This window comes from Papio anubis, chromosome 12 (assembly GCF_008728515.1).
Source record: "Papio anubis isolate 15944 chromosome 12, Panubis1.0, whole genome shotgun sequence".
In the NCBI taxonomy this organism is placed as follows: Eukaryota; Metazoa; Chordata; class Mammalia; order Primates; family Cercopithecidae; genus Papio; species Papio anubis.
The window spans coordinates 67,764,769-67,790,524 of NC_044987.1; the positions used below are offsets into that span (position 1 = coordinate 67,764,769).

At 36.0% G+C, this 25,756-nt stretch overlaps 1 protein-coding gene across 6 annotated transcripts in view; it reads right to left on the reverse strand.

Annotated features, from left to right (window-relative positions):
- The window catches only part of STK33 (serine/threonine kinase 33), a 248,774-nt gene that overhangs the window by 50,843 nt on the left and 172,175 nt on the right, over positions 1–25,756 (reverse strand). For all 6 annotated transcript variants that reach the window (XM_003910255.5, XM_017948655.3, XM_017948657.3 and 3 more), the window contains 7 exons: positions 24,920–25,024; positions 20,441–20,579; positions 17,816–17,904; positions 15,897–15,981; positions 6,513–6,588; positions 1,980–2,092; positions 1,442–1,527 (listed from right to left, as the gene is read on the reverse strand). In XM_003910255.5, coding sequence (XP_003910304.5) covers positions 1,442–1,527; positions 1,980–2,092; positions 6,513–6,588; positions 15,897–15,981; positions 17,816–17,904; positions 20,441–20,579; positions 24,920–25,024 — 693 coding nt within the window. The remainder of the gene's footprint in view (positions 1–1,441; positions 1,528–1,979; positions 2,093–6,512; positions 6,589–15,896; positions 15,982–17,815; positions 17,905–20,440; positions 20,580–24,919; positions 25,025–25,756) is intronic.

Sequence of the window (25,756 nt, forward strand, 5' to 3'; positions counted from 1 at the left end):
AATACAAAATAAAATACAAAACAAAAAATGCAAAAATGTGCTGGGTGTGGTGGTAGGTGCCTTTAGGAGGTACGTGCCTCCTTAGTGCCCAGCTACTAAGGAGGCTGAGGCAGGAGAATCGCTTGAACCCAGGAGCCGAGATTGTGCCACTGCACTCCAGCCCGACGACAGAGTGAGACTCCGTCCCCCAAAAAAAAAAAAAATTATCATATGCTAATTTACATTTTAAATGTAATTATATCATGTATCCCCAATACCTAACACAGTATCTAGCAAATAATAGATCTACAATTTTTAATAGATGAATACTCTCTAGTAATATTCCCACATGGCTCTAATAATTTCTAATCTCAGTTCACAGAAAAATTTCTGAGGTATCTACAGACCTATCCACTTACTGAATCATTCACTCATTCAGCAATTGTTTGAGGATTGTATTAATCGAAATTAGGTCCAGCTGCACACTATAGGGTATTTTAAAGATGACAGAAGTCTGTTTCCCATTCATAAATTCTGGAGGTAGGCAGTGAAGGGTTGACATGGCAGCTCTGTGAGCTACTATTATGGTTTCTTGCATCTTGTTGCTCTGCCATTTCCAGATTCCACTTTATAATCTAATATGGCTACTCAAACTCACATCTGCATCTACCAGGAAAGATGAAGTACATGAGAAATGCCACACCAGCTCCATTTAAGGACACTTTCCAGAAATTGCACCCACTTCCACTTGCATCTCACTGACCATCACGATAACTAGCAAAGAACACTGGGGAAGAGTCTTTTAACTGGACAGCAATGTTTCCAACCAAAAGTCAGGATCCTTATTATTATAGAAGGAGAAGAATAAATATTGAGGGATAAGCAGTAGCCTTTTCCAAGGTTCCTCTTGTGACCAGGTAATGTTTGGATGCAGGGATACGAAGATCAGTAAGACACAAGGTCTGTGCTTGAAGAATTTAGTCTAACGGCAGAAAGCAATATGTAAATAAATAAAATTCCAAACCAGGAGACTGCCACTGTTTGGAGATCACGGCTTTTCTGAGTCCCTAAAGATTTTCTACACCCCAAGAGTTGAAAGAGAGGTGAGTGGTTCCAGTGTTTTACATCACTGAACTATATAGACTGTTTCAACTTTCCAGAGCTATAATATTGGACATTTTTCAGCTCTGTTCTATTGGACATGATACTTTCATGACACTGAACAAAGATCATTTAAACCTCTATAAATATATATAAACAACTGTGACAACTGTGACAACAACAGTTCTAACAGTTTGAAAATGCCCATTTTCAGAAATTTGTCAAGACTCAATGTTTTTTAATTTGACAGAAAATCAAACTAACTGACTGTTTTAAGATTATACAGAAAACTCCAAGACAAAATAAAAAGAAATGAGCAATGGTAGCGTGTCAGAAAGAAAGAAGTAATATTGTAACTTACTGTTAACCACTGGTTATCTAGTAGTTCCTTAGCTGTGATTCTGTGAGCAGGATCTACTTTCATAAGTTGTTTCAAAACACTTTTAGCTAAAAATAAGAAAAAAATCCTGAAAAATCTTATTTATTTTAACTACAATTAATAGCACACATTTTATAATTTTTTAGGATTAGGTCTGTATAACAGGAAAGAAAGATGTCAAGTATACAATAAAAATCATCAGTATAAATGCCTAATAAATAAAATTTAAAGCCTAAAGTGAAGTTTTATTGCCTGGATTACCTAGTTTAATGGTCTATAGTAAACATTAGCTAGATGATCAGCAAATTTCCTCTTTAACTTTTATTACGTATTTTCTGCTTTTGAAAGTTTTGATGATGAACAATCACAGTGAAGATATTTCTATTTCCACAAGTAAATAGTGTTCATTTCCACAAGTAAATTTAATGATGAAACAGAGATTTAAAACATTTTAACCACTGGCCAACTTTCTTATGTTACTTATATTAGCTTTAGCAAATAATAACACACTTATACTTACCACAATCACTTATGGAATTCCAGACTGGATTTTCAAAATGTAGTTCTCCTTTTCTTATTAATTCAAAAAGCTTCTCTTCTGAGCTTGCCAAAAAGGGTGGTTCTCCACAAAATCTGCAACAAAAGCAATCACTTTGTTTAAATTTTTAAATAACAAAAATAAGGCTATCAAAATTAAGTTTCCATAGGACTTGGAAGTAGTGCTGCTTCATATTTAAGGAAAGGATGGGAAGAGATGGGTACCCGCCTGGAAGTAAAAATGGAAGCAACAAGGTTTTCCAAGATCAGTGCTAGGCTCTTATTTCAATATTTAGAGAAAGGATCTGGTAGAGGAAGTATGCAAATATACACTAAAACCTCCAGATTAGCAATGATCCAAAGCTCTTGCAGGTGAGGAAACACTAAGCTTAACTGGGGCTAAAATATGGGAAGGTGAGTGTAAGTGTACAATAATAGTCGTAGCTAATGAAGGAGATACACTTTGAGAGTGAGCAACAGGAAGGTAATACCTTAAGGTACATAATGCAAATTGACTCAACTGAAAAATACAGTGAGTTATCAGGGTCTAATTAGTTACCAAAGTCTAATGACCAGCTGAGGCTTTTATCCATAGTAAAATACTATACAAATGTTAGTAATAATAAAAATAAACCAAGACTAACCCTGGGAATTTCTTTTTATTTTTTGAGATGGAGTCTTACTCTGTCTCCCAGGCTGGAGTGCAGTGGTGCGATGTCGGCTCACTGCAACCTCCACCTCCTGGATTCAAGTCATTCTCTTGCCTCAGCCTCCTGAGTAGCAGGGATTACAGGCATGCACCACCACGCCCGGCTAATTTTTGTATTTTTAGTAGAGATAGGGTTTCACCATGTTGACCAGGCTGGCCTCGAACTTCTGACCTCAAGTGATCTACCTGCCTTGGCCTCCCAAAATGCTGGGATTACAGGCGTGCACAAATGTGCCCAGCCCTAACCCTGGGAATTTCTATAGGATCTGAGTCAAAGCCAAAAAGCCATTAAAATTGACACAACTCTTCAAAAATTGTATATGAAATGAAAAGGGTCTGAATGTGGAAAAATCAGACAATAATTTGACCCTTCGGCCTGAAAGGGTGAAAGCTGAGTACACATAATGACCAACATCAGTAAAACCATGAGCAGTGTGTATAAAGTAAACTTGGGCTTGTAATACAGAAACAATGTATCTTTAGACTCTTAACAGAACATGGCAAGCCTATAAAGCTATTACTTCAATAAGTGATCTAGGTCAAAACTACAAGAACAAGCTTAAAAGCTGACTTCAATTCTTCATAATACAATATCAACAAATGTCAGCCAGCCTCATTACTGTCAACTCCAACACCTGAGGGCAATCCTAAGACAACAACCAGATTTGTCCAAAGACAACCAAACAGATGAAATTAGATTCATCACAGGGGCAACTCTGTGTCTATTCTTCAACTCTCAGGAATATATTTTTATACTTCATTGATGAAAGAATAAAATGGTGTAATTTCATTATACTTCCCAAACTGCTGGTCTACACTGTACATAAGTATACTAATCTCTATGTCTTTTAACAGTTACATTTTCACTAATTTTCTTTATATTTTTAATTATTTAAAAATCTAACTCATGAACATTTTCTGAATAAGTCAAAATTTGATTTTTTCATAGTAATAATGATGATTATGATGACTTTTGTGGGGAGAAAAGTTGCTTTCATCCTAGTGGTTTATCAAACTAGACCGGACAATAGAGCTTTTTCATTTATCAATAGGTTCTAAGTATTTATCAGTATCATATTGTTCTGCAAACTCTTATTTTAATACTTTTTATCTCTCTAGCTCATTCTGATTTCCTCTGTCTCATCCTATTCGCCTAGATATTTAGTTTTAAAATGCAATTAAAAAGCTATGGAAAACAAAATAGCCAGAAAAATGGCCTACTGGACAATTACTATATATTATAATAGTGCAGGCCAGCAAAGGCCTACTTCACTGAGCCTGTTATCAACCAGTGATACGCACATCCACCAATTTCTTAGCTGCCTCTACATCGCCTGACTAGCATGCAACTATAGCTTAAGGGCTACATCTTAAAAAGTTCACTTTTTTTCTGTTCTTTGCAATTTTACTTACATAAAAATGTATCTAACGGTTGGTTAATCAGCAAAATTTTATGATAGCAATTTCCTCCACATCCAGAAAAGGGAATCCAAGAAATGAAAAATGTCTCTTAAAGTCTTCCTACTATTTTGTTGCATTCATAGAAATCAAAACAGCAGAGGACAGTAACTACAAAGAATATTTACTTATGCTAATTTCACCTTGAGAAAGTATGTTAGCACTATCTGATTAAATAGAAATGAATCAGAGGTCACTGAAAAACAAGCAAATAAACCCCCTGGAGAAGGTAATATGTTTGTGCTCTTGGTGAAGGAAATTATAACACCATTGGGCTCAGACAGATTAATGAATAGGCACTGATTAGCTAAGTAAGAGTCTACTGTAAAGAAAAGACAACGTCATTATGATGATATGCAGTCACACTCTGAAGCAGAAAAATTAAAATTATATTTCTAAGAAAGAGAAAGATAGTTAAGATATAATACATTCACTTTCCTTAACACCAAGTTCAAACTAAGAAGGCAGCAAACACTATATGAATTGCATAATATTAGATTATATGTAGGATGTTTGACTCATGCTTTCGATAAAGCCTTGAGAGTATAAAGATTAATTTAAAAGCTATATTTTAATTAAAGATTAAGGCTCAGAATTTTTGCACCATGATTTTAATCAGCACAAAATGATCAAAAACTTTTTGAATACTTTTATACTTTATGTAATCTAAGCAACGATGTGTGTTGACCAGCTGAGTTACAGCTACAATCACATCATCCAATTTCTACTGCCTGTGTATTCCATTTCACAGACCTGTGAAAATGTAACTACTGTGATGTCAATATTTAGAAATGATCTGGAAGAGGTAGTGCATAGTGAAATCTTCAATATGACCATAAAACTAATGTTGCATCAACATAAAAATGTTCACATTCACCAAGAGGCAGAACAATGGTCACTAACTTTTCAGAACACCTCTTAGAAAATTCACTTTAATTCAATTTAACAAACATACTGAGCACTGAATGTATGTCTCTTATACCACATACCAGGAATGCAAAGATGAATAATCTAAGGTCTCTGTCCTCCATGGAATTTGGAACAAGGAAAACAGATACTATATATATAATATTATAATATAGTTTTTAAAAGCTTTATGAGACTACATAAAAGGGAACAATGAATTCTATCGGATTTACACATGTGCAAACCTTCCTGGTTAAATGTTCCTATTTTATTATTTTTTCTTTCAACATTACTGTTTTGCATGCTACCTTAAAATCTTTTGTGGAGTATGAGAAAGTATATACATAATAAATGTAGGAACTCTGCTATGGTAGGGTAAAGTAGGAGTAGAGAAATAGAAGGCTTTAATGTTTGAGCTGAGTCCACCCAGGAAAGAAGCTTATAAAGAAAAAGAATACACACATACCCATACACACCCCAGAGGCAAGCGACACAGGGTGTGTCTGAGTATTGAAATGTGACCTGGAATCATCACAGCACAGTGTAGGTGCACAGGAATACATATCTAGCCCCAAACTGGAAAGGCATGCTGGAGTCAGGTCATGAAAGACCTGCTAGGCCATGCCATGCCATGCCATGCCAGGATGCTCTGATACTTATCTGTATACAAATATATATATATGTATGTATATATATATCAAAGGCTTTTAATCAGGGAAGCAGTATGATCAGATTTGTGATTTGAAAGGACACCCCTGGCAGCAACATGAAGGACAGACCGGGGAGGGTGACCAGAAGTAGGGAGAACAGTCAGAAAGACCCTGCAATAGTCTAGAAAAGGAATCATAAGGAGAAAAGATACAGGTGAAGAGAAATCAAAGAATAGGTAAGGATATTTCAAAGGAAAAATGAGCAGGACATGGAGTTTGACTGAATCTTGAGAATGAAAGAGAAGGAAGAACAAGAATGACTGAAGGCTACAGCAGCATTAAGGGAACTAGGAACTGTAGAATACTCCCCTAGATCCTGAGTGACCCTCTGCCTAGTTAGTACCCACTCCCACCTATGCTCTGCCTGTATGGGCAGAACCAGTGCCAGGCCACAGTACTTGCCTACACCTGATAAGCTATAAGTGAACTTCATGAAGCTTTTGGTTTGTAGCAAGGGATACGGGAGGTGTTAAGATTTTTCATTTTGCTCAGATCATATTGTTGCATTTATAGATCAATGAAAACCAAAGCTGAAAGTTATAAATTTACAGTATTAAAAAATACCTAAGGGATGTATACCTGACAACTAATAAGAGAACTTTTAGAATGATCTCCCAATTGGTTTTTAAATCACTTTTTAAAAATATATATTAGTTTTAATTTAAATTCTATATCACTCTACTGTTAGAAACTATCCACTCATCTTAAAGTGTACATTTAGCAGGCTACTTACAACATGTACATTATGACACCTATGCTCCAAATGTCACACTGCTGGCTATAGTCGTGGGCATTGATAACTTCAGGGGCTGCCAAGCAAGCAGAAATAAAATAATATTAATAATACAATAAATGTCTTTTAAATGCTTAAACACAAAGCATGAAAAATGTGCTGATGTGCTGTAATTTATTCTCCCATAGGGAAAAGAAAACCAACAGCAGATGTTAAATGAATAATGCACAGGCCTTAACAATTGATGTCACTGTATCCTCACTCCTATCATTTAGCTTCTAATGGAACAATGGTGTAAACTGTATAACTAAATGCACTACTCTTTATTTCTTTAAATTGTTAAGAAATGATTTTGCAAAGATTGTGTAGTTATAGTAGAAGACAACAATATCCCAGCCCTTTCCACAAAATAGAATTAAATATATGCCTTAAGTAGATGTAACATAATGCAAGCCCAATATGTGGAAATCTGGATTCACAGAAAAACTAAGGTACATGGTTATAAATCACTTTAGTAAAATAATAATAGCATCACTCCTATAACAGAATATGAACTATTTTCTGCATTTTCAAATAAGAAAGCCAAGACAAAGACAGAGCTCCTATAAAACTGGATCAAAAAGCCAACTAGTCACAAGTCATAGACTATACTAAATGTGTGTGTGTGTGCATGTGTGTGTATATATACGCACATATATATATACATTTTTTGAGACAGGGTCTCACTCTATTGTCCAGGCTGGAGTGCAGTGGCATGATCATAGTTCACGGCAGCCTCAAACTATTAGGTTCAAGGTATCCTCCCGCCTCAGCCTCCTGAGTAGCTAGAACTACAGGTGCATACCATCATGCCTGGCTAATTGTTTTTTAAAAATTATTTTAGAGATGGGGTCTTGCTGTGTTGCTCAGGCTGGTCTCAAACTCCTGGCCTTAAGTGATCCTCCCATCTCAGCCTCCTGAATAGCTGGGATTACTGGCATGAGACACTACACTCAGCTGGCTGCCTTTTTAAAAAGTCACAAATGACATTGCAGGAACATGTCTATTGTACCTCTACAGCTAGGAATCAGATATCTTTAAGAAAAAATAAAAAGAAAGTAATTATAAGCAGAAAAATAAAATACATGTACATATTTCAATAGAACTTTAAAATTTATAAAGTACTTTTGCATAAGTTGTTACTTGTATAAAGTATGTTAAGAATTCTGTGAGATAGGTATGTAAGCATTTGACTCCCTTTGCCAGTGAGGAAACTAAGTTTCCGATATATTAAGTGATTTGCCTAAAGTTACACAGCTGCAGAGTGCCTCCTATGCAAAAGGTGCGTTTTTATTTTAGAAAAGTTTCAATCTTTCCCACCTACACATACACACACACACACACACACACACACACACACACTCTTTGATAACTACTAAAACAAATGGAATTTCATTTTCTCCTTTTTCCTCTGCCTAGTGTTAAAGAAATGAAAGGCAACAAAAAGGGGTCAAAAGATTAAACAGAAGAAAGAAGGTACAGATGACTAACACTGAGCAATCTGTCTCCAAATAATTGAAAATTAACTAATATTTTCCTTTAAGCTGCTATTTGTATTCATTAACTCTACTTAAAATCTTTAAATATGGAATTTTTAAAGTTCCAGTTGCTCTATGGCCACACATGTATGACAAGGGCAAATTCTGTGACTGGATTCAATGAAGGATTTCCACACTGGTGCAGCACACAGCAGGGGACAGGAATTCCTGGCTCCTTCAGAGTCATCTTAATTATCAGGGGCATTTCAATTTGCACCATCATCCCAGCCCTCATAGGGATGCAGAAGCCAGAGTAACTGCCAAGAAGCCATTTAGGAAGTCAGCAAAGCTCCACAAACCATCTGTCTTCTCCCTTGTTCTCTCACTTGTTATCAGTGTAGACAACTAATAAGGAGGCATAAAACTCAGGGTGCTTGAATATATTTTCCCCATGTAACTACAGACCAGATGTCTTTTGCCAACAGGGGGATATGAACAGAATCTAAAGTAGCCTTTTCCCAAATAAGATAAAACAATTTCAAAACTTTATGCACCTAGCAGACAAAAAAAGCAATGAATTAGGTATACTCTTCAGTAATAAAAATGAATAAACTACTGATACAACAACATGGATAAGTCTCAAAATCATGGCGTACGACAAAAGAAGACAAACACAAAAGAGTATGTACTGTATGATTCAATTTAGATAAACTTCTAGATATGCAAAACTGAGCTCTGGCAAAAGAAATCATCAGTGGTTATGGGTGGGGGATTGACTGAAAGGGACACAAAGGAACTTTCTGGGGTGACAGAAATGTTCTATGACTTGAACATGATGGGGTAGTGATTCAAAACCTAAAATTTGTGCATCTTATTGCGAGTAAATTATATTCCTAAAAAGTTGATTTTTTAAAATCTACTCAAAGTACAAAAACAATGTGTCAAAGACCTATCTTGGTGAATGGCTCTGTTAGCAATCAACAGAAGTGGCAAGCAAAGATACACCAACAATATGGAAGATCTGAATCACAAAAAAAATCACATTTGATTTAATAAGCACACAGAGAAATTTTTATGCTCAACAAACCAGGTATACATACATATTTTTAAAATATCCAATGCATCATTTGCAAAAGCTGATCATGTGTTTGGTCACAAAGAAAATTCCTAAAAGTTGAAAACCTTTAAGACACAATCACCTACCACAATAAAGAAAACTAGACAGATAAACCAAAAGGCTAGGACAACTAACATGCATTCTCATGAGTTTCAAACACATCTCAACCACCTGTAAAAATTCTAAAAACACTTCTAAATAATTTTTCAATTAAAGAAGACTAAAATTAAAATTATAGTATATCAAGAGATGAATCACACAACACTGTATGACAAAAAACAAAAAGTCAAGGTACTCAGAGGAAAATATACAGTCTTCAATGAATTTCATAGAAAATAAGCCTGATAATAAGTATGTATTCAACTTAGGAAGTTATAATAAAAAACAAACCACCAGCCACAGTGGCTCATGTCTATAATCCCAGCACTTTGGCAGGCCAACGCAGGAGGATCGCTTGAATCCAGGAGTTTGAGATCAGCTGGGGCAACATAGTGAGACCTCGTCTCTGCTAAAAATTAAAAAGAAAAAAGTTATCTGGGAATGGTGGCACATGCCTGTGCTCCTGGCTCCTGGGGAGGCTGAGGTGGGAGGAACGCTTGAACCTAGGAGGCTGAGGCTGCAGTAAGCCGTGACTGCAGCATTGCACTCCAGCCTAAGCAACAGAGGGAGGCCCTGTCTCAAAAAAATAAAATAAAATAAACAAACAAACCAAAATAAAGCACAAAGAAGGAATTCAGAAAAGTAAAAGCAGAAATTAATGAAAAAGCAAACCAAATAACAATTAGATATGAGCTGGTTCTTGAAAAGCCCATTGGGAGCTCTACTTATTATTTACGAACTGTCCTAACCACTAACAAATTTGATTTAGATAAAATTATTAGTATTATTACAAAGAGCTAAAATTCAGGCCTAAGTGCTAGACGCTGCTAAGCACTTTACATATATTTTCTCATTTACTTATCATGTCAACCTGATAAAAAAATTATTGTCATCTAAACACTTCCTATCACCCTTCCTATTTTTTTTGTACTCAGCACTTTGCTCTAAAACATCAGATTTATAAAAATCTTGTTTAATGTTTGTGCCACAAGAATGTTAAGTTCTATGAAGGCAAAACATTTTTATGTTTTGTTCACTGTTATATTTTTAATACCTAGAACAATGTCTGACACGAAGTAGGTCCTCAAAAAATTTTTTAGAAATGAGTGATATAATTCCTATTATATTTACATATATAGAAACTGTGATAAAAGCTGATAATATGTGCATATTGACGTTATAGGAGGATATAACTGCAGGTACACAAGAGAATATGAAAATTATAAGTAAACATAATATGCATATTTGTGCCAGTGAAACTTAAAATCTCAATAAAAGAAACAATTTTCTAGAAAAACATAAATTATCAAAATGATTCAAGAAAATGTAGAAAACTTGGGTAATTTAGTATAAATTGAAAATATAATAGAAACTTTATCCCCCCAAAAGTAGCAGAACCAAAAAATTTAGGAGGAAATTTCAAACTGTTATTAGATAATTTTTAGTATCTAAAAGGTTCATTTTATGGTTCCATATGAAATTTAAAGTAGTTTTTTCTAATTCTGTGAAGAAAGCCAATGGTAGCTTGATGGGGATAGCATGGAATCTATAAATTACTTTGGACAGTATGGCCATTTTCACAATATTGATTCTTCCTATCCATGAGCATGGAATGTTCTTCCATTTGTTTGTGTCTTCTTTTATTTCACTGAGCAGTGGTTTATAGTTTTCCTTGAAAAGGTCCTTTACATCCCTTGTAAGTTGGATTCCTAGATATTTGATTCTCTTTGTAGCAATTGTGAATGGGAGTTCACTCATGATTTGGCTCCCTGATTGTCTATTATTGGTATATAGGAATGCTTGTCATTTTTGCACACTGATTTTGTATCTTGAGACTTTGCTGAAGTTGCTGATCAGCTTAAGGAGATGTGGGGCTTAGACGATGGGGTTTTCTAAATATACAATCACGTCATCTGCAAACAGGGACAATTTGACTTCCTCTCTTCCTATTTGAATACCCTTTATTTATTTCTCTTGCCTGACTGCCCTGGCCAGAACTTCCAATACTATGTTGAATAGGAGTGTCACGTGAGAGAGGGCATCCCTGTCTTGTGCAGGTTTTCAAAGGGAATGCTTCCAGCCTTTGCCCATTCAGTATGATATTGGCTGTGGGTGTGTCACAAATAGCACTTTTGAGATATGTTCCATCAATACCTAGTTTATTGAGAGTTTTTAGCATGAAGGGGTGCTGAATTTTATTGAAGGCCTTTTCTGCATCTATTGAGATAATCATGTGGTTTTTGTCATTGCTTCTATTTATGTGATGGATTACGTTTACTGATTTGTGTATGTTGAACCAGCCTTGCATCCCAGGGTTGAAGCTGACTTGATTGTGGTGGATAAGCTTTTTGATGTACTGCTGGATTCATTTTGCCAGTATTTTATTGAGGATTTTCGCATCGCTGTTCATCAGGGATACTGGGCTGAAATTTTCTTTTTTTGGTGTGTCTCTGTCAGGTTTTGGTATCAGGATGATGCTGGCCTCATAAAATGAGTTAGGGAGGATTCTCTCTTTTTCTATTGTTTGGAATAGTTTCAGAAGGAATGGTACCAGCTCCTCTTTGTACCTCTGGTAGAATTCGGCTGTGAATCTGTCTGGTCCTGGGCTTTTTTTGGTTGGTAGGCTATTAATTATTGCCTCAATTTCAGAATTTGTTATTGGTCTATTCAAGGATTCGACGTCTTCCTGGTTTAGTCTTGGGAGGGCGTATGTGTCCAGAAATTTATCCATCTCTTCTAGATTTTCTAGTTTATTTGTGTAGAGGTATTTATAGTATTCTCTGATGGTAGTTTGTATTTCTGTGGGATCAGTGCTGATATCCCCTTTATCATTTTTTATTGTGTCTATTTGATTCTTCTCTCTTTTTTCTTTATTAGTCTGGCTAGCAGCCTATCTATTTTGTTAATCTTTTCAAAAAACCAGCTCCTGGATTCATTGATTGTATGAAGGGTTTTTCCTGTCCCTATCTCCTTCAGTTCTGCAAAGCTGGAGGCATCATGCTACCTGACTTCAAACTATACTACAAGGCTACAGTAACCAAAAGAGCATGGTACTGGTACCAAAACAGATATATAGACCAAAGGAATGAACAGAGGCCTCAGAAATAACCCCACACATCTACAACCATCTGATCTTTGACAAACCTGACAGAAACAAACAATGAGAAAAGGATTCCCTATTTAATAAATGGTGTTGGGAAAACTAGCTAGCCATATGCAGAAAACTGAAAATGGACTCTTTCCTTACACCTTACACAAAAATTAACTCAAGATGGATTAAAGACTTAAACGTAAGACCTAAAACCATAAAAACCCTGGAAGAAAACCTAGGCAACACCATTCAGGACATAGGCATGGGCAAAGACTTCATTACTAAAACACCAAAAGCAATGGCAACAAAAGCCAAATTTGACAAATGGGATCTATTAAACTAAAGAGCTTCTGCACAAAGAAACTATCATTAGAGTGAACAGGCAACCTACAGAATGGGAGAAAATTTTTGCAATCTATCCATCTAACAAAGGGCTAATATCCAGAATCTACAAAGAACTTAAATTTACAAGAAAAGAAGAACCCCATCAAAAAGTGGGCAAAGGATATGAACAGACACTTTTCAAAAGAAGACATTTATGCAGCCAACAAACATGTGAAAAAAAAAATGCTCATCATCACTGGTCATTAGAGAAATGCAAATCATAACCATAATGAGATACCATCTCATACCAGTAAGAATGGCGTTCATTAAAAAGTCAGGAAACAACAGATGCTGGAGAGGATGTGGAGAAATAGAAATGCTTTTACACTGTTGGCAGGAGTGTAAATTAGTTCAACCATTGTGGAAGACAGTGTGGCGATTCCTCAAGGATCTAGAACCAGAAATATCATTTGACCCAGCAATCCCATTACTGGGTATATACCCAAAGGATTATAAATCATTCTGCTATAAAGACATATGCACACTTATGTTTACTGTGGCACGGTTCACAATAGCAAAGACTTGGAACCAACCCAAATGCCCATCAATGACAGACTGGATAAAGAAAATGTGGCACATATACACCATGGAATACTATGCAGCCATAAAAAAGGATGAGTTCATGTCCTTTGCAGGGACATGGATGAAGCTGAAAACCATCATTCTCAGCAAAGTGAACACAGCAACAGAAAACCAAACACTGCATGTTCTCACTCATAAGTGGGAGCTGAGCAATGAGAACACATGGACACATCACACACTGGGGACTGTGTGGGGGTTGGGGGCTAGAGGAGGGATAGCATTAGGAGAAATACCTAATGTAGATGATGGGTTGATGGGTGCAGCAAACCACCATGGCGCATGTATACCTATGTAACAAACCTACACGTTCTGCATATGTATCCCAGAACTTAAAGTATAATAATTTAAAAAGTTCATAATCATATAAGAAGTTAAAAAATTATTTTTTAAATGAAGTCAGCATAACCCTAACATCAGAAAAGACAAAGGAAGCACAAAAGAAGAAAAGCTACAGTCAAAGTTCCTAAATAAAAGTGGTGACAAAGTTGAATACTGTAGTATATTAAACCATGTGAGGTTGAATTTAAATGCGCAAGGATGGTTCAGCATTCTAAAATCTATTACTGTAATTACTTCATTAATAAATTTAAAGAGAAAAATATGATTATCTCAATAGGTACAGATTAAAATAGACACTTCACCAGAAAAGATATATGAATGACTAGTAAGCACATGAAAGATGCTCAATGTCATTAATCATTAGGAAAATTCAAATTAAAAATCACAATAAGATACCACTTCCTACAACAAGATACCACTTCCTAAGATACTAGTCCTAGGGACTAGAATGGTATAATTTAAAAATAGGTAATATCAAGAATTGTCGAAGATATGGAGAAACTGGAACCCTCACAAATTGCTGGTGGGAAGGTAATGGTCATTTTGTAAAAGAGTTTGGCAATTTCATAAAAAGTTAAACATAAACTTAACATATGATCTAACAATTTCACTCTTAGGTAGCTAATTCTAAAAACACTTCTAAATGAAACCACATATCCTCACAAAGACCTGTACATGAATGTTCATAGCAGCATTATTCATAATAGCCACAAACTGGTAAAAATCCACATGTGCGTCAGCTGCTAAGCAGATAAACAAACTGTGTTATATCCACGCAATGGACAACTATTCAGCAATATATAGGAGCAGACTACAGATACATGCCACAACATGAACGTACCTCAAAAACATATGCCAAGTGAAAGCAAGTCAAATGTAAAAGACCACATGTTGTATGATTCCATTTATATGAAATGTCCAGAAAAGGCCAAAAAAAAAAAAAAAAAAAAAAAGGCACATTTACAGAGACAAAAAGGCAAATATAGAGTGATTAGTGGCTATCTGGGGCTGGGATAGGAATAAGATTGAGTATAAACAGGCTGAGGGAACTTTTTGGAGTAGATTTGTTTTGAAACTGGATTGTGGTGATGGTTGCACAACTCTGTGGATGTATGAAAAATCACTGTATTTTTATTGTAAAACAAAAACATATCTTACATTGTAAAGGATGCACAAATATATTTTATGGTATTTAAATTAAACTTCAATAAAGCTGTTAAAACTCACATTTAGAAAAACAGGAAACTGCTGCTTTCTTTACAAAATATATTTAATCAGTACTCCATGAAAAACTGTTTGATGGCGATTAAACTGGATAAAAAAATGCAAAGAGGGCTGGGCATGGTGGCTTACGCCTGTAATCTCAACACTGGGAGGCCAAGGCAGGCGAATCACTTGAAGTCAGGAGTTTGAGACCAGCCTTGCCAACATGGCAAAAACTGTCTCTACTAAAAATACAAAAATTAGCCAGGCATGGTGGCAGATGCCTGTAATCCCAGCTACTCTGGAGGCTGAGGCACGAGAATTGCTTCAACCCAGGAGGTGGAGGTTGCAGTGAGCCCAAACTGCACCACCACACTCCAGCCTGGGCAACAGAGCAAGACTCTGTTTCGAAACAAAAAAAAAAAAAAAAAAAAAGCAAAGAAGCAAAACATGTACATGATTTTAACATGAGTTAACAAAAGTAATAATTAAGTTTGAGGTATGATTATCTAAGAGATATAAACAACTTTAAGAAGAGCCCAGAGAAACAACAAAAAGTTTTAAAATTTTTACAGATAGGAACTATAAGTAAAATACTAAAACAAGTGAAATTGCTTGACCCAAGAAAAGAAAAAGTAGCCTAAATCATGGGTCATTATATCATGATGGCAAAATAAAATTGTTCAAGCTGTAATTCATACTGGTTGTTCTACTTTTTTACATATAAAAGAATCAAGTCTGGTGCAGTGTCTCACACCTGTAATCCCAACACTTGGGAAAGCAGAGGCTGGAGGGATCGCGTGAGTCCAGGAGTTTGAGACCATCCTGGGCAACACAGTGAGGCTACTTTCTCTTAAAAACAAAAATAATAACTAGCCAGGTGTGGTGGCATACACCTGTGGTCCTAGCTACTTGAGAGGCTGAGGTGGGAGGATGGCCTGAGCCCAGGTCAAGGTTGCAGTGAGCCAAGATCATGCCACTGCACTCCAGCCTGGGCAACAGAGCATGATCCTGTCTCAAAACAAAAATTCATTTTAAGTCTACTAACTTACCCATATAGATAGGAGTCCCACATGTGGCCTGCAGCATGGCTTCACTCCTACTTTGCTTCTTCACCGCTAAGCCAAAATCAGTCACCTAGGAGAAGAAATTTCAAGCACAGTCACCTGTTTTCCTGTCCTAGAGCGCACTCATTCTGAAGATAAGACTTCACATTGAACTTGCATTGAATTCTGGGGTTCTTGGGGGTGGGAGGACTTTAATTGAATGATTAATAAAAATTTTGCTTTTCCTTCCCCACCCACCTCTCTGTATAGAGAAGAAACTGGGTAAAGAGAAGCTTGCATTCTCAAATCTTGAGAGAATACCGTGATTTAACAGTTCTTGCCGTCTGATTAAATTTACCAGTCTAACATGGGAAGTTGTATTTTGCAGCATTTAACTTTTTTCCTATAAAAAAGGTTTTGTTTTGTTTTTTAAAGTTCTTTCATTGTAAAATACATTCTGGCTTTAACATATTATCTATGTTTCTGATAATCAAGTTATATTCCAGTTTAAAGCACTGTTACAAATGCAAATAATTATCCCTATCAGCACTCACTGAAACTCCCCTTTTTTATAATTATTTATAATTGGTAAACACTATCTTTTCTTTACTATTTTTCCTTTGTGTTTCTAGAGTATACTAATTAAAACAATTACTACACTATTAAAAACTACGACAAGCATATTAACAGGAAAGAAAACCACAACAACAAAGTATTAACTACAAATACACTGGTGGCCTAGTGCTACAACTGTAGGCCTTATGCTCAGTTCTAAATCTTGGTCATTAAACATTCAGTTATTAAATATTCAGTATGTGCCTTTGGAATTATCTCCCAAGTTGGAACACCCTTAGACTGAAAGCAGAAAAACAGACACGTTTATTAAGTAACCAAATATAGGCTCTTTGTCCAGAGACAATGAATGCAAAGTTTCCAGTGCCTTATGGAGTAAGAAAATGCTCCTGTTTACATGTGATATCACTATTTTTCTCAATAGATGAATCAATTTCTCCATTAGTTTTCATATATATCTCATTTGGAGCATATGATACCTATCTTTCTCTACGGAAAATCCATCCAGACACACGAAATATACAAAAGGTTTCACAATCCAACTTAGTTATTTGGAGAGCATCTACTCCTTCATTCACCAAATGTTAAGTGAACACATACTATGTTCCAGGCACTACTTCAGTTACTAAGTGAATAAGACATGCACAATCCCTGCCTTCATAGAGTTTACAATGGAACTGTTCAAGAACATTTACTTGGGTAAACCAACAATGCTGTTAAACCTATTTCTATTACATAGGACTTAGCTTCTGCAACAGAGTGAGTTACTCACAGATAACATTTTATTCCTAAATTAACACATTTATACATTTTGAAAGCAGCCACTATAATGGTGCTAAATAATGTATCCTAGCATTTATTTGACATTAGGGAACACTTAATTTGAATAAAATCTTCAAGAATAAACACTTGGCACATTAATTGTACTGAGGACATAAATATTAATACACAGGAAAATTTTCAATAAGAAATACAGACTTTAGAATTAATTTAGTATTAAAAGCATAGGCAAGGTGTGCTTTTCTCTAAATCTGTAACACATTTACATCAAATTACCAGGCATAATTTTGAAATTAATTAGAATTCAGAGTATCTGTTTGCTTGCTATTAACTAATGACTTAGAATTATTCAAATGAATATGTACTTTAAAAACACATTCAATAACTCCATTTAACTTGCAAAATTATTCTTGTCAGTTACAACCTCTTGTGAAATTTTTATTTTTTAACACAAACCACTTATTTTCTGGCTGCTCAAAAGCTAGCAAAATGCATCTAAAAAGAGGATGTACTTTGCCACTTTGCTATCAAACTGTTTATAGGCAAATATTTACCACCATTGCTAACCTTACCTTTATGTTTAAGTTTATTTCATTGTTATCATCAGTAAGGCTGCTTTTAACCATTATATTTTCCAGTTTCAAATCTCTATGTACAATATCTACCAAGAAAATAAACCACAAATCAAATGAAATAACGGAAAAACAGGAGAGACACATATTATATAAATATATTTGACAAATTAATATCCACTGTTAAAAAATTCGAGGGCCAAGCATAGTCTGTCCTGTTCTATTCTCTTATTTATAAACCCTTCCTCCACATTTCTAACCTTAAGGAGCCATTTTCTTTGACTCCCTCACCTCTACCTATTTCCCTGTGGCCCCAACTGGCTGCTCCTCAAGATGAGTGGCCTGGGGACTGTGAAGGAGGATCCTACCCAGGCTTAAGTATTCCCAGGAGGAGGGAGATCATCCTAGTCACAAACCCAGCCAGGTTTCCCACATCCTTAGGTCTTCAAATAGAGGATTACTTCTTTACTTCTAAGCATATGTTACTGTCAGCATAAACATTTTAACACACTGTAACTTGGCTACATATATACAAACTATACTTATTTCAGTATATTTTTCTACAACATCAACACACATTTTCCTACTCTTTATGTAGTAAAATAAAAACCAAACAAACAAAAACCCTTGAGACACAAAATCTCCAGTTGAACATGTCAGAGCTCAGGTACAATTTTTATGTACATACAAATAACCACATACCAAACACTTCCTTTGAAAATAATTAATTCAGTTCATATCCATTGCAGTCATTTCCCTAGACTTAAAAAGTTATACATGGCCAGGTGCGGTGGCTCACGCCTGTAATCCCAGCACTTTGGGAGGCCGAGGCAGGTGGATCACGAGGTCAGGAGATCGAGACCATCCTGGTTAACATGGTGAAACCCCATCTCTACTAAAAATACAAAAAATTAGCCAGGCATGGTGGCAGGCACCTGTAGTCCCAGCTACTCAGGAGGCTGAGGCAGGAGAAGAGCGTGAGCCTGGGAGGCACAGAATGCAGTGAGCCAAGATCATGTCACTGTGCTCCAGTCTGGGTGACAGAGCAAGACTCTGTCTCAAAAAAAAAAAAAAAAAAAAAAAAAAAAAAAAAAAAGTTATACACATAATTGCCAGGGGAATGTATTGAATGAGTCCTGAACTGGCAATTACACCTAGTCATTCACAGCTCCCTTACACAATTCCTGGGCTTTGTTTTTGGAATTTTTATTGTTTCCATTGCTCTTCTTGTCTCTTTTTACATAAATACCACACAGCTTTAACAAACATATCATTATGCCTTTATCCTTGCCAGGGCAGATCTCCCTGCTGCCTCCATTGTTTTTCTTTCTCATTGTTGGCTACTTTTTACCCATTTGAGAATAATCTTATCAAGTTCCATGAAAAATGTTGCTAAGATTTTATTTGGAATTATACTGAATTTATAGCTTAATAGGGAAGGACTGACAATAGCCTAATATTAAGCCCTTGAAAAAATCGTTTCCCTCTGCCTGGAAGGCCTGCCTTTTTAATTTTTTTCTGAGTTTGTATTCCTCAGATCAAATACTGCTTCTTCAGTGAATTCTTTCCTGACTTTCCAAGCCAAATGAGGTACCTAGACTCCTGTAATCCTTGTGCTTTATATGGCTTTCCATTGGGGAGATTATCACACTGAATTACAACTTGTTTTCAATACTCAATCTCCCACCAGCCCAAGTTCCTTGGAGGGCAGGGGCCTTGTCTTTTAATCTTTGTAATCCAGGACCAATCTCAGTGCAGGAGGTGCTCGGGAACTATCTGCTGAATGAACCCCTGGGTTCCAGTACCAGCTCTGGCACACCAAACCATGTTACTGCACTTCTCTGGAACAAAGTTTTTGTTCATCTGTAAAATGAGAAGGTTCTAAAGTCACATGTAAGCCAAACTAACCTTGAAGGGAAAAAAACGGGGGGAGGAGCAGCAGCAGTAACACCTAAGAACAGTAAGGCAATTCGAATCATTTTTAAATGTAGTTTTTAAAGTACCATGAAACCACTCTGTATGATACTATAATGGTGGATAAATGACATTACGCATTTGTCAAAACCCCAAGAGTGAATCCTAATATAAGCTCACTTCGGGTGACAATGATATGTCAATGCAATATATCACTCTAGTGGGGAATTCTGATAGTGGGCAGGTTGTGCATGTGTGGGAGCAGGGGAGTATATAGAAAATCTCTCTACCTTCTGCTCAGTTTTACTGTGAATCTAAAACTGCTCTAAAATAAAGTCTAAAAAGACAAAAAAAAATGCCTAGAACATACAGATTCTAACGTTATGATTAACAGATGTTTTTGGGAACTTCACCTTTACCATTGATTTGTCTACCTTTGATTTTGTAACATTAGCTGCTCTTCAAACTGTTGAATAAAAAATGTTCATAATTTCATCTTTGTTCATATAAAATGTATTGTATACCTGCCTTGTTTCTAATTAAAACATATCTAGAAAGAAAGTTAAAAAGGAAACAATTTTTTAACTAAAAAATTAAATCTTCGATATTAGCAGGTGTTATTTATGACTATGAATCTGGAATACAATTACCCTTAAACAAAAGTGACATCAGTATTCATGGGGTCAATGAGCTGGATAACCCTCTTCTTACCATTATTGTGAAGATATGCTATAGCTGATGCGAGACTTTGAATGATCCACCTTGTCTCATTCTCTGAGAAATGCCCTTTCCTATCCAGAATTTCTTTGAGTTCTCCATCCTCACAAAGCTCCATCACAAGGTACATTTTCTGACATTATATATATAAAAGAGAGAGAGATCAAATTATGTATCTAGGGACGTTTAAAATGTTATATATCACATATACAATCACAGTCATAATCATTAATTTATTCATTGAAAAGTATTATCTATTATGTACAAGATACCACAGTGGATACTAGAGAAACAAAAAGGTAAAGCCACAGTCTTTATCCCCAAGAAGCTCACAAAGAGTTATCATTACAGTATCATGTGATAAGTGCTAATGGTCCCAAATGCCATGGAGTTACAGAAGGGGGCAGCCTCTGTCTAAAGAATGCCCCTGGAGAAGAAATATTAAGGCCAGATCTGGATGTCTGAATAGGGATTCATAGATAGAGAATGTGGGAAAGAACAGACAGAGCACATGGTATTTAGAAAGACTCCAAAGCTTGAAACAGCACTGGCTGTTAAAAGAATAATCTGTGTTAATAACATGGAGAACTTGGTAGGGTGGAGAAGAATGAAGTGGTGAAGAGTGAGGCTAGAAAGAACAGGTTTGGGCCGGGTTGTAAAGAGTTCTGGATATCACGATAAGGAGTACGGATTTTTTTTCCTATACGCAATAAGGAGCCACTGAAGAATTTTAAGCTAGTGCCAGGGTTGCGGGGGTGCACGTGTATGATATTACCAATTGTGCATTTCTAAATGAACACTCTAGCAGTAATGCAGAACAGGGCTCAACAAACCTTTGCTATAGAGAGCAGACCCAATAGCAAATATTATTGGCTTTGCAGGCCATGGAGTCTCTTTCACAACTACTCAGTGCTGTTGCTATAGCAGGAGAAAGCAGCCATAAACAACACAACAAAGCTTTACTTCTAGACTTGAAAATTTCAGGTTTATAGAATTTTTACATGTCATGAAATATCACTCTTTTACACTTTTGCAACCATTTGGAAATGTAGAAACTCAGTTTATGGGTCATAAAAAAAAAAAAAAAAGGCAGCAGACCCAATGTGGCTCTCAAACTGTAGTATGCTGACTTTTGTTTATAGAGGGTAGATGTGAGGCATAGAATCAAGACCAGAAGGAGGAAAATGAAAAGATTTAAAAATACCAACAAGAAAGAAACAGTGGGACTTAGTGACTAATTGGGTGTGAGTGGTAAGAAGTCATAGCTGAAATGCCTATTTCATATTTGCTGTTCATGTAGGGGCATATAAATTCCATATTTGCTGTTCATATAGGGGCATATTAAGATCACTTTAGGTATTCCGACAGCCAAGTCATCTATTGAGTCAAAAAAGATTCATAGTCAACTAAAAAGTCTTTTCCATACACATTTCTATTCAAATGTCTCCATTCTAACCTGTGCTGCTAGATTTTTGTTGTTTTTAAGATCTTGAGGTCTGATTTTGTTCTTATAAGCACTGTTAGTGCAACTTCTGTGTTCAATCAGTAAGTACGAAAACAGAAAGCGAAGGTTAACATCCTTTCTTCCTATAGCGCAATTCAGATTCACTGAATCTCAGGCAGTTTTAGAATTTCAAAAGTAACTATAAAATCTAACACATAAATAAGCTTTTGAACTGGACCATATTTTTTCCATTGACAGGACTGTACAGTTCACTGGTACATAAAATGATAAGTGAACTATTTGGAAGGAAAGGTTGGATTAGCAGTACTTGAAATATAAATTGATGTCAATTTTAAATATATAAGTTGGTCAAAGTTATATAAGTTATAACTGTTTTATAATTATTAGAAACAATTGTGTAGACCTGGAGAACATTTAGACTCACAAGAAACCATAGCATAGTCAGGCTGGATGATCCGTACCATGGCACAACCAATCAGGTGGCAATTTCTATTAGTACTTCAGATGGCTTCAATAGAAGGTCTACATGCTTATGTGTGTTTATGAGGCAGAAGGGGTCAGACCTGACCTACGTGAATTAAGTTTGGAAAGCAATGCACTGGAAAAATCACAAACGATGGTTTCCTCTGCCTTCAAACTTATTCTAGATTTAGACTCCCGCTTGTGTTCATAATGGAGTAACAAAGACCAGACTTATCTTCCCACCTGAAACAACTTAAGAACTGGGCAAATATATAAAACTAATTTTTAGACATTAAACGTCAGCCAGCATAGGGTAGTTCTTCCTGAGAGAGAGAAAACACATGAGGCAGTCCCCATGATTATTCTAGCTTGCTGTCTAGAGAGTTTCCGGACCACAGAACAGGGAGAGGGAATCCAAGCAGAGTCTAGCAGTCTCCATGAGTAGAGGGCACGGGGCCGGAAGTCCAGGAAGGCCAAGACAACTAAAGTTCACAGGACAGAGCATCAAAGAGGAGAATGCTGTACAGAGAGAAATCTCCAGAGATTTGCAGAGGACCCCCTCAATTCTTCAGGAGAGTATGAATCAACACATGTGTATGAGGAAACTACCCAAAGCTGGGGGGAAAATATGCAAAAGGGACAGAGGGAACAATCACTGGAGCTTACACACAGCCAGGAACTGTTATGCTCCCACGAGCCGGAGGTAAACCTCGTAATTCATGGAGCACTGGGGAGAGCCCCTCAGTAACAGGAAAAAATTATTCCTAAAGGTTGCTTTGGTGCCACCTAACGAATCTTAAAGCAAGCTTCAAAAAGTATCAAACTGTTTCCAAGTGACTTAACTATATCCTAGAATAAAGCTTAAGAATAATCATTAGAATATTAAAATATCTAGCATCTAACAAGGTAAAATTCACAACATCTGGCATCTGGCCAAAAATTAATAGGCATATAAAGCAGCAGGAAAGTAGAACCCATAATGAAGGGGGAAAAAAAACCAGTAAATTGAAACTGACCTAGAAATTACACCCATGATAAAATTAGTAGAAAAGGACATGAAAACAGTTATTATAACTCTATTCAAGAAGACTGAGCATGTGAAGTAGACACATGGAATATATATATATTTTAAAAACCAAATCGTATTTCCACTGGAAGAGATTAACGACACAGACAACGCTAGCTACACAGAGAGAGATTACTGAATTTGAAGACAACAACAGAAACTATACAAAATGAAACAAGGAGATAAAAAATGTTTTAAAAAATGAACAGAGCATCAGTGAACTGTGGACAATATCAAGCAATCTAGCTTGGAGACCACAAAGTGGGGTGAGGGGAAGGCAAATACAAATGTGAGGAAATAGTGGCCCCCAATTTCCTAAATTTGATGAAAACCATAAACTCACAGATACCTGAACCCCAAACACACACACACACACAAAAACATGAAGAAAATGATCAAGGCACATTATAATCAAATGGCTTAAAACTGATGATAACGAATAAAACTACTCTATGAAGATTTGGGGATAAAAGAAATCACAACTCTAAGACTGAAAAGGGCAGAGACTTTGGGCATCATTGCCATATACTGCTCTCATAAAGGATAACTGTGGTCTTTAATTGTTATCAAGCACCCCTAATGAATCAAGCATAATGTACACCCCAAATTGACTATTACTACCTTAGAGACTGGCCTAGGAGACAGAGAACAATAGCTACCATTTAATGAGACAGATGCTTTATATCAATTGTCTCATGTAATCCTTCAACAGCAACCAAGTGAGGTCAACACTGTTAACAAGCCCATTTTACAGATGAGGGAACTGTGATATGGGCAAGTTGAATAACTTGTCCATGTTCTCATGGATAACTAAGAAGTGGTGGAGACAGGATTCAAATGCACAGGCAATATGATTCCAGAGTTCTTATGCCTAATCCATACATTATTACTCTTCTAAGAGAAAACACCCAAGCCCACAAGCATTAAACAATCTGGAGGCAGAATGGCGAATAATCCAGGCTTCTGAACAACTCTAAATAAAAATTACAGGTAAAGAGAATGATAACATCTAGGGAAATATGAAGATAAAACACATTAGTAAGACATAGGTGAAAAAAATATCTCCTACAAACTATAGTGAAAAATATACTCATACCAATTTGATTATGTAGTTAACTTTGCAAAATTCTGAAACTATTCCAATAAACTTTAATGGAGAAACTAAGGATCAAAGCAAAAGGAAAAGTACCTCTAAGAAAGTTTTAATCACTGTTTGGTTGTGTATGAAGTTGTTGTAATTTTAAACATTTGTTTTCACATGCCACCCAAAACATATTACCGAAGACATCAATCTAATCATCAGACATCTAATTATACAATCAATAATAAAAGTCCTCCAGAATGTTCTCATCAATCTCCAATGACAGATTCATGCCAAGGACATGAGCAACTGTGCCCCAAAGGGATTACTTCAGAATGGAATGGTATTCATTTTGTAATAATAACAACTTTCAAAATGCAGCACCTAATAGAGCTTTACCTTTGGCGTTTCAAATACTTGTTCCAGATGTATGATGTGTTCATGTTTTACACTTTTCAGAATGTTCACCTCTCGTTCAAGTAACTTCACAGCAGAGCTTCCAGCCTTAATCAATGAAGAAACACAGATTTCACATAATGAAAATCACTCCTACATTCCTCGACAGAAAAGTTTGTTATTTTATGTTTTCCTACTTCTTTTCCTACAACTTCATATTTGAAGTGAATTCATACATTTTTTGAGATGCTTCTTTTTTAAATGATATGCCATTTATTCCCATGATCAGATTAAATTATGCTCCTTCTTTCCTTTGTCCAATTTTAAGTTACATATAATTTAGCCTCAAGCCACATCTGTTTCTTGAATTGTTTCTATAACTTAGCTACAACATGGTATCTGTCCCCTCACAAAACTACTAAAATTACTCCAACTTTTAATATGCTTTTTGATATTTCCTTTAAAAATATGTTGATCCCTTGATGTTAGCATAATAAAAACAAAATCTACTTCCAAGGACATAAATTGGGGAAGATAAAAACAAAACGTTTTTATTTTGTTTTGCTGTTGTCTTGTTTTGATTTGATTATACATATATATGAAAAAATAATAGGCAATGAGATTCTACACTTGGCTCTGCACTGTGTTATTTCCTGGCCTGCCTGGTTAACTGAGGGAGAAACAGAGAGAGAGATGGAAAGAGAGAGAGTGAGACAGACAAAGAGAGACAGAGATACAAAGAGAGAGAGATCTTGCCTTCAGATGTTAGATGTCTCCTAACATCTAACACTCACCAGGCAGAGAGCAAAAGGCAAAGTCAATAACACTCCAAGGAGCACA